This window comes from Sorghum bicolor, chromosome 1 (genome assembly GCF_000003195.3).
Source record: "Sorghum bicolor cultivar BTx623 chromosome 1, Sorghum_bicolor_NCBIv3, whole genome shotgun sequence".
NCBI lineage: Eukaryota > Viridiplantae > Streptophyta > Magnoliopsida > Poales > Poaceae > Sorghum > Sorghum bicolor.
Genome location: NC_012870.2, coordinates 53,985,181 through 54,000,799, shown reverse-complemented (window position 1 = coordinate 54,000,799; position 15,619 = coordinate 53,985,181). Strand labels below are relative to the sequence as shown.

General features: G+C 41.1%; 1 protein-coding gene across 1 annotated transcript; it reads right to left on the bottom strand.

Annotated features, from left to right (window-relative positions):
• On the bottom strand, positions 11,962 to 14,936 carry LOC8086259 (protein NRT1/ PTR FAMILY 8.3). The gene is made up of 5 exons (XM_021462598.1): positions 14,645 to 14,936; positions 14,311 to 14,410; positions 13,939 to 14,156; positions 13,282 to 13,814; positions 11,962 to 13,155 (listed from the first exon to the last, which is right to left on the bottom strand). The coding sequence occupies exons 1-5, from the start codon at positions 14,885 to 14,887 to the stop codon at positions 12,330 to 12,332; spliced, it is 1,920 nt and encodes a 639-aa protein (XP_021318273.1). The 5' UTR covers positions 14,888 to 14,936; the 3' UTR covers positions 11,962 to 12,329.

The following is a 15,619-nucleotide window of genomic DNA, read 5'->3' as shown; positions in this document are numbered from 1 at the left end:
GAATGGTAGTTTGAAATGTTTTCAAAATCGGCAAAAAGATCGGATTCTATATCCGGCATGAAGTCCGGTGGTGGAATTTCTTCCTCTTGTGGCTCAGAACTTGGGATAGCTAAAGTAGATGAAGAATTTGGCAGAGTATCTACTTCGGCCTCGTAGGTTTCATCATGAAGGGTATTATCCATCTCAGCTTCTAGGATTCTATCTAGGATCACTCTAGCTTCATCAGCAGGGATGCGAAAGAAAGAACCTCTAGACATTGTATGTAGCATTTGTTTGTGATTTTTCTGAAGACCTTGAAAAAAGTGAAATAAAAGAACAGGGTCTTTAAGATTAAGGTTTGGACCAGATTCTAAAAGATCAGAAAAACGTTTCCAGGATTTTCCCAAAGTTTCATTATCTTTTTGTTTAAAAGATAGGACTTCGAGTCTAAGGTCGGCTATACGGTCAAGGGAATAGAAATCTAGACAAAAGTTGGCTCATAAAACTCCGCATTCACCTTGTTGTTGACTTACCTTCTGACTGTACCATTGTCTAGCTTCTCCCCTTAAAGAAAAAGGAAAAAGCTTCCAACGTAAAGTTTTATCAGAAATGCCTTCAATGCGAAGACAATCACATGTTTGCTCAAAATATCTAATATGAAGGTAAGGGTTTTCGTCTTCCTTTCCCGAAAAAGATAGGTTTTGAATCATGGCAATCAACCTAGAACTTAACTTATAATAGGATGTTTGGATAGGTTGTGATGATTCCCATGGTAAAAGGTCAGTTACTGAAGGGATTGCAGACTCATGGATCGATTTAGAATTTTGGTTTTCCATAAGGTAAGAGTAAAGAAAATAAATAAAGAATATAAAAGATAAGAAAAGATAAAAGTATAGATACAAGCTAGTAGTAAGACTCAGGTTATCTCAGCAACCGTCTTTCTCCCCAGCAACGGCGCCAGAAATGCTTGTTGATATTTGGGAACGCAATAAGGAATTGATCCGCAAGCGCACGGATATCGGTGAGCACTTCACCCGGGAAATTATCCAGAGTATCGTATTTATTTTTTTACCACTAGGAGAAAGAGTGCATCTGACTAACCGGTCTATTACTACTAACCCTTTAGGCACAAAGAATGTCTTTCGATGTGAGTGATAAATAGAGAAGACTGCAACCGTAGTCTCCTTCTAACCTTGGTAAGGATGATCTACTGTTCTAATGGGGAGGCTAACGGAATCTAGACACCACAAAGGATGTTCAACCCACACCTATAAACCCTATCATTCCTGCTAACGAGATATGGTCTGCAAAGGTAACTCGGAATTGTCACGTTCCTCACTACTACCACGGTCCAGCTAGTCAGGGAATATCTATGAGTACCCCAGCCTAAACACCACGTTTACGCCAGCAATGATTACTCTAAACACTACGCGAAGCGATTAAAGTAAACTCATAAACCATAAGAACAATAAAACAAGAACTTACTAGAATTTAGAAGTCGAAATACTGAAGAATCCTAGGAGCAAGCTTCGGGTTAGGAGAACTTGATCCCGCAGGTACAAGCTTGGAGTAGACACCGACAGGCCGGGCTTCCTCCAATCTACACCTCCACTCTATCTCTCTCAATCTAGTAGAAACTAGAAGATCTATTTCTACCTTACATTGGTTGCTAAGCCTAAAAAGAAATATTAATTAGAGAAGAGGTTTTCCTTTGAGGGCACCCCTCAATCTCTATGATAATTTCTTCATGTCTTCTCCAGGGGCCAGGGGGTCTCCTTATATAGTCCTCCTCCTCTATGCGTTTTTGGGTCGGTAGGCGAGGTGGTACTATATTTTCTTGATCCAATAGGTCGGTGGAATATCCCGTGCGAAGAGAGTCCTGATTGGCATCCAGCAGGGGGCGGGCGCCCAGGTCACCAGGGCGGGCGCTCTGGGCCTGGCCCCTTTCGGCCTCCGTCTTCTTCCCATGGCTTCTGGAGTCTTCTAGATGGTAGAAAATCACGGGGTGCGTTGATATCTCTATGTAATCCCGACATGTGGGCCTTTCTTCCTTATTTCCTGATAACCCCCTGCAGAAACAGATAAACAACAAAACTCATGGAATTCTGTCAGATCAAACCCTAATTCTAGGTGTTGGTTGTATATTGGTCCTTTCCCTTGTTTATTTGATGATTAAAATTGATACTTAAGAACCGTCAACAGAGAGCATCATTGAAGGGATGGAAAGTCAGGGGAAATCTGGCGTCTGGATCTTCATAAGGCATCCATGCCCACTGTTCTCTGGTCAGACCTTCATAGAGAGTCTGAAAGAATTGGCTAACCTGGTCTTCATTACCACTAGTGCTAGGTAAGACTATGGCAGCTTCACCAAAGTTCAAGGGGGAACAAGTTGCCGATTCTTCTTCATTGAATTCATAATCCTCGGCTATGTCCCTAGGGAAGCGCTGTGCAAAGAGGTCGAATTCAAGACGTTTGTGCATGTGGAGACTAAGCCACATGTTGACAAACCACCAAGGACCCCCTAAGTTGCCGATGGATTGACCTAGCAGAAGTTTCTTGGCTACCTGATGGAGGAGGTGATAAGCAGAGCCGAGCAGGTATCGGCCAAGAGGAAATCAGCCACCATTGGCTAATCTTTCTGCTGCCGATAAGTAAACAGAGGTTGGTCCTGCCGATCGGCCACAGAATACAAACTTATCCAGCCACATATTCAGAAAAGTGGTTTGTTCCTTTGCACTGACAGGTCCTGTTTTTCGGTACTTCTGAATGTACCCGGACCAACCGCCGATAGCACGAGTTTCTACCTTAGAACTGGGTTTGGTGTCAAATAGATGGCTGTTATCGGCAGTGGATATGTCTAAGCCGGTGAGCATGAGTACATCAGCAAGTGTAGGAGAAGCAAGGCCATAGCCAAACACAATGACCAAAAGTACGAAGCAGCAATTAGCAGTGACTCATTCCTCTCCATATCGGCAAGAGACAATCTAATGCACTGGTCTAACTTCCGCTCGCCCCATTAAACCTCATTTGAATGGCTGACTCTCAGGAACCAATCCTTCCATCCCTTGGTAGGACTGGGCCAGGAATGGAAGGCATCTTTCCATAGATCTAGGGAGAAGTTTTCGGCTCTAAAGGGGATTACGATCTGGATTTCCTAGCGGACCAAGACATTGGAGGTGAGGTTGATCGGTAGAAATTACGATCTTATCGGCCAATTCCTAAAAGTTTTTGAGGATAAAAGAAAGAACAAAAAGAAAAAGGAGTATTCAGTAAAAGGAATTGCGGATAAACAGGAGTACAGCAAGAGTGCGGAAAAAGAAGGGTGGTAAACTGACCTCAGGAACGACGAAGTTGATGGCCATTTCCTCGCAAGGAAGAAGATCGAAGACTTGGGGGATTGGTGAAGAAGGCCTTTGTTGAAGTTCTTGGAATCCTCAGGTGGTGCCGCCGCCAGGAAAGTAGATTTTGGGCTGTAGAATGATAAGATGGAGGAGGAGTACCGGAGAAGGAAGTATTTATAGGACAAATCGGGCAGGGGCAAATCTGACTTATCTCTTTGCCGCATCCGTGAAATCTGAGGGTGTTCAGGTGGATATGGTAACTGTTCGCACGGTAATCAAGGGATTGTGCAGGTGATTTGACACCAAGCGGTCATGATTTTGAAGGTATTTCACTGTACAAGATCTCCTGGTCGGTCCATCGGCAGTTCCCTCTATCGGTAATATTGCCGATGGGCGCATAAAGTGGAGAGATTCGGTTCGAGAGGTTGAGGAATTCGAGAAATCTGCAGGAGAATCGGGCCAAGGTTGTTCGGATTTAACGGCCGATTACCAAATTGGGAGAATTAATTGTGGAAAGGCATCATTACTGCAGAGAATTTCGGAGCATTAATGATTTTATACTCCGAAATTGGGGGGCATGTGTTGACACTGTTTTTGGACACGTATCTTTTGACGCGTACCTGGGGTTAGTAAAGTATAGATCGGCAGATGAAGCAACGGTAACTAGTCTACAGGGAAGTTGCCGATGAAGGTGGTTGCCGATGGGGAAACAACTGAATGTGTCTAAGTCCAGAGGTGGTGACGTGTTCGTGCCGATGACCAGTATCAATGTTTGCCGATGGCCACAACAGGAGGTCTGCCGATGGCTCTGAAGAAAAGCGTGGAGGTTGCCGATTGATCTGTGGCGGTGCCCCGGTCTGCTACAAGGGGGTAGTTTTATGTTTTCCTTAGTTATTAGAATTCGTTTTGTGTACGGGTTTCGTTTAGTTTGGAATTCGAGTCCTAGTCGTGTCTGGTTGTAGCTCTTTGGACAGGGTATAAATGTAGACTCTAGGGCCATGTAATTTATCAATTAATCAAACACAAGTTTTTACTCATATTCCAGCATCTACTTTTTCGACGACTTCGTCATATTTTCTTTTTACTACGAGTTCTTAGAAATTCGTCGAGTCAAACTCGGCGTGTTCTCAAGTTCCGCGTGATCACCTATTGGCCGTGACATCCGGACGCATCGCTGTTGTCGGGACCAAAGTGGTCGAGTTGCCACATTTGTCGATTGTAAGGTCAAATCGACTGGCACGCCTTAACGTTTGAATCGGGTATTAGCCCTTTGTGTTTGCAGATCAGCTTTTACATCAACAGTCGGGGCGAGGGAGGCCGCGTCGGTGACTCGGGGTCCTATTTTTGGGGCCTCCAACTAGAATTTGGGAGCTCTCTTAAATTGAGAGCCCAAATAGAAGGCCCACTGGAGTTCTCAAACTTCTAAAATTTAGGATGAAGGCCTATTTAGGAGGCCCATTGGAGTTGCTCTTACGGCCCGCTTGTTGACTGGCCCCAAGGACTTAATTGTGGAGCAAAATTTTGCTGTTTGCTCAAAAAAAAACATTTGTGGAGGAAAAGTAATTTGGTTTGGGAAGGATATCCAGCCCAAATTATGTTAGGGAGGAGAGAGATTTAATATTTCATTTAGCCTTTCCTCCGCACATGGGCTGAAATTGGATTTGGCCCAACTCCTTGCCTTGTACTCTCTGAGACCGAGAGAATAGGCGGATTGGGCAGTGCTTACTGCGGACTTTAGCATAGTCATCATCTCTCACACTATAAAACAACGAGTTGTTTCGAGAGAGCTCTCAAATCTCTGTATATCGTGTTATATGAGCTTTCCGTCATCTGTGATCTTATATATAAAATATAAGATTATATAATACTCATTCTAAATCAAGATTTAATCTAAAATACGTCTCACGGTCACATTTATTTTAGGAACTTAAGCTTCCGTGTTGACATGCACAAGACTTCTCCTATTTAATCTAAAATAGTGAGTCAAGTACGACTCGTATTCTCTGCACCGTTGAAGTCCGGCATTACTCGTTTTTGTATAGGAGTGTGTAGTCTGTCTGAATCTACGAGGTAATGCCAAAAAAAATTAATGTGGCCGTTCTCATGAGCTAGGCTTCACTTTTTAGGACCACGTACAGTCACACGCCGACACGCGGTGACACGGCCCACGGTAACATGGGATAGGACACTAGAATGCCCACGCCACACGGTACTCATGAATCCTTCACAAGAGTTACCACTAACTGTGGTTAAGATTGTGAATCGAGGATCTAACCAGAGGCTAACGAATAAATGATTTAAACATTGTTCTACACGACCCAATTAAAACGATCAAACAATTACGATCTACCTTTTTTTATATCGACAATTCAATTAACATTTACATTTCATTTGAAATAGTTTTTACAAATATGTGTGTATCGCACATGCAAATTTGATAGTGAAGTGAAGGACAAAATAGACAAAAATTAAAAGGTTGGATTAGGTAGACTGAGATTTAGCCCAACGTCTAATTTTATATGGGCTATAAATAAAGACTTTAGTATTTTTCTTGAGGTTTCGCTACGGTCATATTTGAACCAAGAAAAGATAAGCTAGAGTCATAATTTTAATATGGATTATTTATAACAAACTTACATGCCTATTTGGGTATTATTTTAATTTCGAGAAGACAATTGAAATATTCATGCATGTTGTGAGAAGAGGTGTGGTCCATGATAAATGTTATGCCAAAATGTATAAGCATTTCATCCTTATTAAGGCCTTGAATTGTGACGTCTACTGGATGCCCTTATGTTCATCAAAACAAGGTTTTGGACTAGATTATGACGGCTCTAAGTGATTAACAACTAGTTTTGGCCACTAACCCATTACGTACACTAGAAAATGTCATAAAATGGAAATAATCACAAATCAGATTTGTAGTAGTGTGATAGCAACACTCAATTGCTAGCATCTTAGCTACAAACTTGTTGGGACAACAATCGGGAACAAAGTTGAGAGTTAGAGGCTCCTTGGAGAATGCTAGCTGGAGAAGGTCCCTTGGTGAAGGCCGGCGGAAGAAGGTCTCCTAGAGAAGGTCTCTCAAAAAGGCTAGCGGGAGAAGGCCGACGGGAGAAGCTAGGTTTCCCGAACAAGGCCAGCAGGAGAAGTCTGACAACAAAGGCCTGACCGAAGAAGGCTAACGATGAAAGCCTAGCTAGAGAAGGCTCCAAAGAAGGCCCTACCGGACAAGGTTGGCGACGAAGGCCCGACTAAAGGAGGGCTGTGACGAAGGCCCAGTAGTAAAAGGTTGGCGACAAAGGCCTCCAACACACAAGGGAGAGTGAGGCGGAAACTAGGTTTATGAAAAAACAGAGGGAGATGAGAGAGCCCAGGAACCCTCATATTATTGGCATTATATAGGAAAGCAGAAATGTACAAGTGACCCCTTGGTGGGGGTGGCTTTTTCATACCACTCTAGTGGCATTAGTTGGGCCTCTTCTAGCAGACTTGCCCCATATGAATATGACATGTCTCAACAAAACTAATCTAATAGAAATATGGTAATATTTTCTCTCACTGCTTTATTGATGATTACACTTCAAATTTGCAAAAGGTGTCGGGCAACTACTGTTGACGGTAGATAAGTGTCATTTTTAACCGTCAACATAGCATGAGAAAGGACCTAAAACATAATTACCATCTAGATATAGGGGTTACACTAATAGAATTTTATGAGTTTTGCTGAATGTCTATTTCTGCAGGGGGTTATTATGAAAGACCAAAAGCGACCCACATGTCATATTTGAATAGAGAGAAAAGGACCACATATATAAAAAGAATAATCTAGAAGACTCAGGAAGCAATTCCCTAGGAGGTGGGACCCACTTGTCACTGTGATAGGGGCGGGCGCACCACCCCCCTAGGCGGCCGCCCCAACTAGGTGGCCAATCAGGAGCCACCTCATAGATCATGCCTCCACCGTCTTTGAGGATCAATAATAACCGTTCATCAAGGTCGGTTTGAACTAAGGGTTGTGGTGCTTCCTAGAGGGCTATATAAGGAAGGCCCTTGGCCCTAGGAGAAACGCTAATTTCATTCATCATTTAGTCTAAGATTTAGAGAAAGCCCTAGAGCCACCATCTCAATTAGATCTCTATAGTTTCGGATTAGAACTAGAAGGAGGCAAGCATCGCTTGGTTTCCAGATTTGTCAAGAGAATTTTTCGTAATTCTCTCCTACTTTTATATTCGTTATTATATTATTCATCTAGTTCATCATTTGTATGAATATGACTTTAGTCTATTCTATCATATTGGATATGACTTTGCTCTATTTGATTATGTTCTCAATTATATTGTTCTTAGTCTACTTTGATAATGGCATAGTTAGATTAGAATTATATTCAAGTGTTGGATCGTATAGCGCTTGCTCATTGAATTCATGGGTGAGTGGTAAATATAGTATAGGCGTGGTGCCTATACCATATTTTCCTATGATTGCACCCTATATTCTGGACCGTGTGGTAGATCGTGAGAGTGATAGTCATGTTGACTCATTCGTAGTCCACCTCACGAGTATAGGGCAGGCATAACACAACTATTATAGGGAAGTGACTGCTATGTTCTTCATCTTCCTTCCTAATATCACTATGCGTAGATATAACCTTTTCTTGCTATGATTTCCAAGTGTAATTGCACTAGTCATTGTATGCTTCGACCTTATAGTTAGAATAACTTAGGATTTATCCTTATATTTTGTCATAATTCATGCTAATGTTACAAGCTTAGAGTAATCTATTGAGATGTTCATCAGTTACTATGTGGCTTTGTGCTTATCACTTATTATTTACCTTTTATATATTATTTATCTTGTGACACTTACCCTATATGAGAAGATAGATAAGGACATAGTTATACTCTCTATTACCACATGCAGTGATGCTCATTGCTCATTATCCTTAGCATTCCCTTCTTAGTGGTAAAAATATAAATAATGATATCTTGATTACTCCCGTTTAAAATGCTAAATTGGTATTATCTGTGCGTTTGCGGATTTCATATTCATTCTAGAGGAGCATTTATATGTATTAATACCAGCACCTCTAGCACCATGTTGGGGTTACAACCTAGTTTAGGTGGCATTAGAGGTGTCAACAACTACCATAATAAATAAATATGTTTATTCACAAAATTTAGCATACAGATCTAGAGTTAACCTTTCCTGTGTTTATGTATTTTGACTATTTGCTTTCCCTAAAGCTTTTGCTCATAGTCATCTTCTTCTAGGACCCTTAGGTATTGATGCAATTATGGTCAAAATATAAGCAGGTCCTTAGTGGTGGATCTAGAAAAATTAGGAAGGGGGGGGGGGGGGGGCTGGACTGAAGAAAGCAAGACCAACTTAACTCAATTATATCCCATACAAGACTAACATATAGCAGTTTTAAGCATTTTATACGATAACATAGATAAACAATTGCAAGCACATCATAATACATAAGATGTAAAAATTACAATTTTTATAATTAACAAATACCACTTGAACTTGAAAAATATGTGTGTAATGTTCTTTTGGTGGTCATTTTGAACAATCTACAATATATCCTTTACCAATTAATTATGTGTGAAAATCAAATATAAAGAATAGAAGGAGCTACCACGCTCACTGCATACCGCTGCCATGCTCTCACATGAAAAGGGAAGTTAGGAAATCGAAGAAAGAAGAAAGGCCCATAGTCACTTGTCTATCTCTTAGACATTACTATCCTACTAGGCCAATTTGCATGAAGGAAAAAGAGACAGAGAAATAGCCAACAACGCGACACGTCGTCTTCAACCTCCGACACTGACACTCTAGCCCTCCTTCCCTACCTCCATTGCCACAAAATTTCTTAGGGGCTCCATAGGCGCAGGCAACGGTCCCTTCCTCCACCTGCCCTAGTGTCAGATCCGCCACTATAGGTCCTTGTGTTGTCATTCATACGTGCTAGTACTATTGATCTCAGATAACCTAGATTGACATCATAAATGCCAAACTCTTATCAAAGGACTATCCCCTTTTCTAGTGGGAAGCGGGAAGTGACTCTTGTTGCTCTCTTAACTTCAATATGATCCTATTTGATTTTATTCCATTTTTCTAATATATTCAATTGACTTCAGGAAAGAAAATACTATATAAACCTCATCACCACTCGTTCCAAACACCATATCACCACTGATTTGACCATCAGTGGTCAAAGTGGTAGTGATAATAATCTTCATCACCGTCAGTTTCAATCTAACAGTGAAATTGCTGGCACGCTCATTACATGAATTGGTGGTCCTAATTGAAAACAAATCTAGCTACTTGTTGGAACACAAGATTTCCAACAGGAGTGTTCCCCAAGAGGACTTCACTTAGGGCCTTGTTTAGTTCCAAAAAATTTTGCAAAACAGAAATAGTAGCACTTTTGTTTGTATTTGACAAATATTATCCAATCATGAACTAACTAGGCTTAAAAGATTCGTCTCGTCAATTCCGACCAAACTGTGCAATTAGTTTTTATTTTCGTCTATATTTAATACTCCATGCATGCGTCTAAAGATTTGATGTGACAGGGAATCTGAAAAATTTTGCAAAATTTTTTGGGAACTAAACAAGGCCTAGGAGGAGGCCCTAGCCGAAGGCAAATGAAACTTGCTAGGTAGGCCCAAAGACAATTAGGGTTTCATCAATGTATTCACCAACCTCTCTTATACAGGTGTTGAAATTTACTACCGTTATTACTAAAAATAGAGATAAACCCTACCTCTAGCAACAACACCAGAAATACACGGTATACAATTAACTTGTCAATTAGCAACTAGCCACCCTAATATTCCTAAGCATGAAATAGGTTGTCATCCCTAATAATATTGCTAGGAATTTAATATAGATTCACATGTTCTACTGCAACTTGAAAGAGAATAAAAGATATGAATAAACTATTCTACTTGGCATTTTCTGTCCTCAATTGTTTGAATCTAACTCTTTCTGGTTGGACCATACATCATGTTGACCATTATATTGTCTTGGGACTAAGTATCACCGGATTGACCAAATGATTGTTTGATGTGTTGTGGTCTTTAGCCACTGGACCATCTACTGAGCGTCTACACACTTAGTCTTGTTTGGTATGTTTTTTTACCAGTCTTCATGCTATTTCCTTTCTTGCATCTCTAGTATCTATTATGATCTATCCAATACATCATTAATACACGTGTTAGTCCTAGAGTTATGTTACAATCTTTCCTCTTTTGGTGATTGATGACAATGAAAACAAGGTAAGCATAAAAATGCCAACATGTAAACAAATGAAGTACATATGCTTTAGGCTTACCACAAGCTTGCTTGGATGCCTTACCAACCATTCACTTTGTTCAAAATATTGCCTCACTTAATACTGAATTTGATCATTAAAACTAATTTTGATCAATTGAAATACTTGGAATTTTGGACTAGATTGTGCTCCTCTTATTCCCATGGGATCATTAAATATCAAATTCCCCCACCTTTGGATGTAGTGATATGCACTCCTCATTGATCCTTGATTTCATCATTTACCTTGCTTTTTTCATACATTTCTCCCCTTTGGAAGGACTGAATGGCCCATGTGGCCGAGACGTGAATTGGGATCTAAAATTTAAGCAACAAACCTTAGCGTATGCAAAGCCTAAACCCCCAAGGTTGTTCACCCTAAGTTCTTGTACAAAGCAAGCTAGTGTGTCCATGCGACAAACAAGCTAAACATGTCCTCAGCAAGGCTCACACTAAGATTAGGGTCGTTATGGTACAAAAGGATATCTATGCTAAGCAAACACTAGCTTGCAACCTAGTTTTCACTCAACAAGACTTGCAAACATTGAAAGTAATGTAGGAATGTAAGAGCAAAGAAAAGAGACTACCAGATTTTTCCCCATGGTCTAAGGTTGTTGCCACACCCCCCTAATCCATGTTAGAGCACCTAAGCCACAAAGACTTGTTTAAGCTCCATGTCATAAGTGATTACCCATTCACCACTTAGGCATGGTGGATTTCAATAGCATGTACACACGCCTTGGAGGCTTCTCAGAGTTGCTTCATTGAGAAGGTCACCAAGTCCTACTCTGGGTCATTTATGCGGCTGATGCTGATGCCACTAGCGGAGCAAGGGGGCTAGTAGGGGCCATGCCCCCCCCAACACAGTACATCAAATTAGCTATTTTTAATAATAATCTTATGATTTTTCTTTATAAATACAAACTACATATGTAAAACCCTTAAAAAATTATTGAGAAATACATTTAGTTATATATTTATCATATTTAGATATGTCATTATATTTATCGGCCCCCCTTAATCGAAATGGCTGGCTCCGCCTCTGGCTGATGCTGATTTATTCTGAGAGAAAAATATTGTTTCGTGGCTAAAAAGTAATGGTTGATAAGCTCAAGCGAATAGGCAAGCTCAATTAACTCTCTCTCTCTCTCTCTCTCTCTATATATATATATATATATATATATATATATATCTGCTGGTATGAAGAATTTTTTGTTTTATATAGGTGTTGAGTTAAAACTTTTCTGTACCTATTGTTGAGGGGAACATACTAGCTACACCATTAGGCACATTTGCAATGGTGTCGAGACAACAAGGAACATATCAGATAAGTGTACCTAGCGCAATACATTTCTTTGCTTCCTTTGAATGGCTAAATAATGATAGGCTTGAGTTTTAAGTTGGATTTTCATTGTGTCGAGTTAAGAGTTTGCAATAATTGTTATGATTTCCTTGCTTTGTAAGGGATGAATCGGATTCTTTTCATTTGTTAAAAAAATACAATCTTACTGGACTGTTATATCTTTGATTGAAGAAGTGGTACTTGTACTAGTATCCAAAACCTTTCGGTCCTTCCATAAAAACTTACAATGTAAGTTGAAATTTTGAGGACACGCAGCATGTAACATAGGTGTAACTATACAGCAAACATCGATATATAAGCACTCCTTGGCACGAACTAGAACAAACTCAAGTATTAGCTAGTTTGCGCTTGTACCTCGTGGCACAATATGCAAACGTGAGAAGGTTCAGAAGCTGCAACCCTGCCATCAACCAGAATAAACGATCGAGACGACCTTCATTGAGATTATCAGGGATCCATCCTTGTCGCCCTCTTCCCACTGTTGCTGAATCCATGAACTTTAACATCACAGAGACAAGGTAGCTTCCAAGGGTGATCATGATGAGAGAGCAAGCCTGACACAAACTTCTCATGGCATCAGGTGACTGCTCATATGCAAACTCAATGAAACCAACAACGGTGAACACTTTCGCTACACCAACGAAGAAGTACTGTGGTGCCTGCCACAGGATATTCATGGGGACTGCAGTGCTACGATGCACTAGGCCTCTTTCGTCCACGATTTTAAGGCGCGCCATCTCAACCAGCGCAGCTGAAACCAAAGAAAGCATAGCGAAAACCAGACCGACACCGATGCGTTGTAGTTCAGTCAAGCCTCTCTTCATGCCAGTGATCATGCTCAGCATTGGCATGATAACCTTGTTGTAACAAGGGGCCAGGATGAGGATACATAGGCAGTTGAAGGTCGTCAATGAGGCTGGAGGAATTGAAAAACCGTATATGTAGTTGTCCATGACCTCTCCTTGTTCGATGAAGAGAGGGAAGAAAGCTTCAGCCATGTTGAAAATTATGCCAGCTAGTAGGACAGGCAACATTCTTGCCAAGATCTTCAGCTCCTCCACCTGTGTCACCGTACAAAGCTTCCATGGACTAGGCACGTCAGCAGAAGATGTTTCTTCAGAGGAGGAAATGGTGGCAGCTCGATCAAAGAACCTAAATAAGATCATTTTTTTATTCAGAAAAGACTTGGTGAAAATTCTGTAGAACTTGTAACCAATTACTGAAAGTAGACACAAAAAAAAGTTGAATGGACTCCGCAGTCAGCAGTCAGCACCATACCTTAGTCCTTCAGTATGCATCAACTTCCTGCTGCCTACAATTGCTGCCTCCTTGCCTGGCATTTCATAAAGAAGAGAGCTGTCATTTGGCACATCCACATGGACCTTCCGGACAGCTGCAACCACAACCTGGCAAATCCTAGTGAGTGCGCTTCCTGCTGGTTTCTGATACCTGTAAAGCTTCATACAGGCAAGAAATCCAGCAATTCCAATCACTGAAAACAGTGTAGGGATCCCGAATCCCCATGCCCATCCCCAGTTGTCCTGAACATACACGAGGAGTGTGCTCGCAAAGAAGAAGCCGCCGTTGACAGCAAAGTAGTACCAGTTGTAGTAGAGCCCCTTCTGCATCTTCTCTGTTCCATTAGTGTCATCGAATTGATCAGCCCCAAATGTGGGGACACATGGCCAGATGCCACCTAGGCCTAGGGCAGTCAAGAAAAGGCCAAGGGAAGGCAGGGCATCCTGAGGAGATATCTCCAATGTATGAGTGCTTGCTGGAATTACTGCTGCAAGTGTCAATAGAACCATTCCCTGCAGACAAATCTTGAGGCATAAGCACTAGTAATTGTGCATTTCATTTGTTGGAACAAATCTGAACTCAACATGCAGATGCAGATTTGACAAAGAAAAGAGTGGAGTGCCGATCGAGAGTTACAATGGTAAAGATTGTGAGGGAAACAACGATTGTGCGGTGTCTTCCCCAATATGAATCTGCCAAGAATGCTCCGAGAAGGGGAGTGAGGTAGCAGGTTCCCTGCCATGAAGCTATATTGCTCGCCGCAGTGACATTGCTCTGCTTCCGCACCTTTGTTAGGTAACTTACCAGGTTCGTCCCAACACCATAGTACGCCAAAGAACCACAAAATTCACCACCTTCCAAGAACAAGGATTCACAGAGAAAAAAAAAAATCAGAGGAAGAAAGGGCATCGGCAAAATTTTCAAGACAAGAATACATGAAGAGGTAACAAAGGTTGGTTGGTGGCACTGCACTTTGAGGGAAAAATATAGGTACCAGTGTCTGATTACCAAGAATTGAGTAACAGGCTCTCCATTTTCCAGTATGCTTTTTCGATGCTGGATTGCCTTTGATATCAACAGAGCCATTGCAGGTATATGGTTCATATTCCTGAACTCCATGATAAAAAGAGGTCAGGTTAACATTTGTATGCTCATCTACATTAAACCAAAACAAACAACCTTTGACCTCTGTAACTAAAAATTGAGCAACAATGGAGTTTAAATACACTTTTTGTTCGCACAATATACTGTATGCCATGTCAGCAAATGATGAATCACATCACCCTCCAATACTACTAGTAGTCCCCATCAGAACTTTGAAGGGAGTAGGAACAGAGATTACCGCACTGCTGGCAGTGAAAACAGTGGAGTGAGCTGCGCCCTGCACACTGTCGGCTTTGCTGGCGATCACTTGTGGCGGCGAGCAGGCAGACAATGGAGCTCCGGTCGACGCCATGTCCTCGCTACCGCCTGGCACCAAGAAAGCTACGGAGGAGCCGCCAGCACATTGGCTTGTGCAAGGCTGGCGCCATTGGTCCTCCCCGTCTGGCATGTGTGAGGCGAGCGACGCTGAGCACGAAGGCATCGAGAGTGAGAAGGCAGACGGACGGAGGTGCGTGCCATCTCAAGGGCATAAATCGGCAAAAGTGCCAGTGGAACGTCCCGGCGCGGGCACGGGCACGAGCACATGCAGTGCACCGCGATAGATGCAGCCTTTTTGCCATCGTATGGGTCGAATAAACAAGCGAAAACTTCCATGCTTCCCTGCCTTCGCATCGACGAAAACTTCCATGCTTTCTGCCGACTTTCTCCTCCTTTTTATTTTTTATATATAATCCTTTTTAAATTTTAAAAGTAATCTTCCTCTGTTTTATGTGCATTTCCAACACTTTTGAGTGCATATGATGAAACTTGAAATGGATATCAGCATTATCCGGCTTTCGTATCTGCTAAAAAATTATACTATATATGGATATCATGTATCCGTATTCATATCCATCTCTAATATAAATATTGAATGGATGTATTTCAGTTTAGTTTTTATTAGTATTTTTCACTATCTGATTCTAGATCCATATCCAACAAAATTACGAAATGTCGAACATTTCCATATCTGCAAAGAACAATGTATAATGAATCTATTTATAAAGTTTTATCTCCATGAGTATTGACTAATTATTTAATTTTAATATTACTAATAATGCATCGAACGTATTTAATATTATATCTATAAACAACTTTTAATATATTTGTTGATGTAAATTATTTTAGTACTTTAATTAATTAATTAATTAATGCAAATTATCTTATATAATTT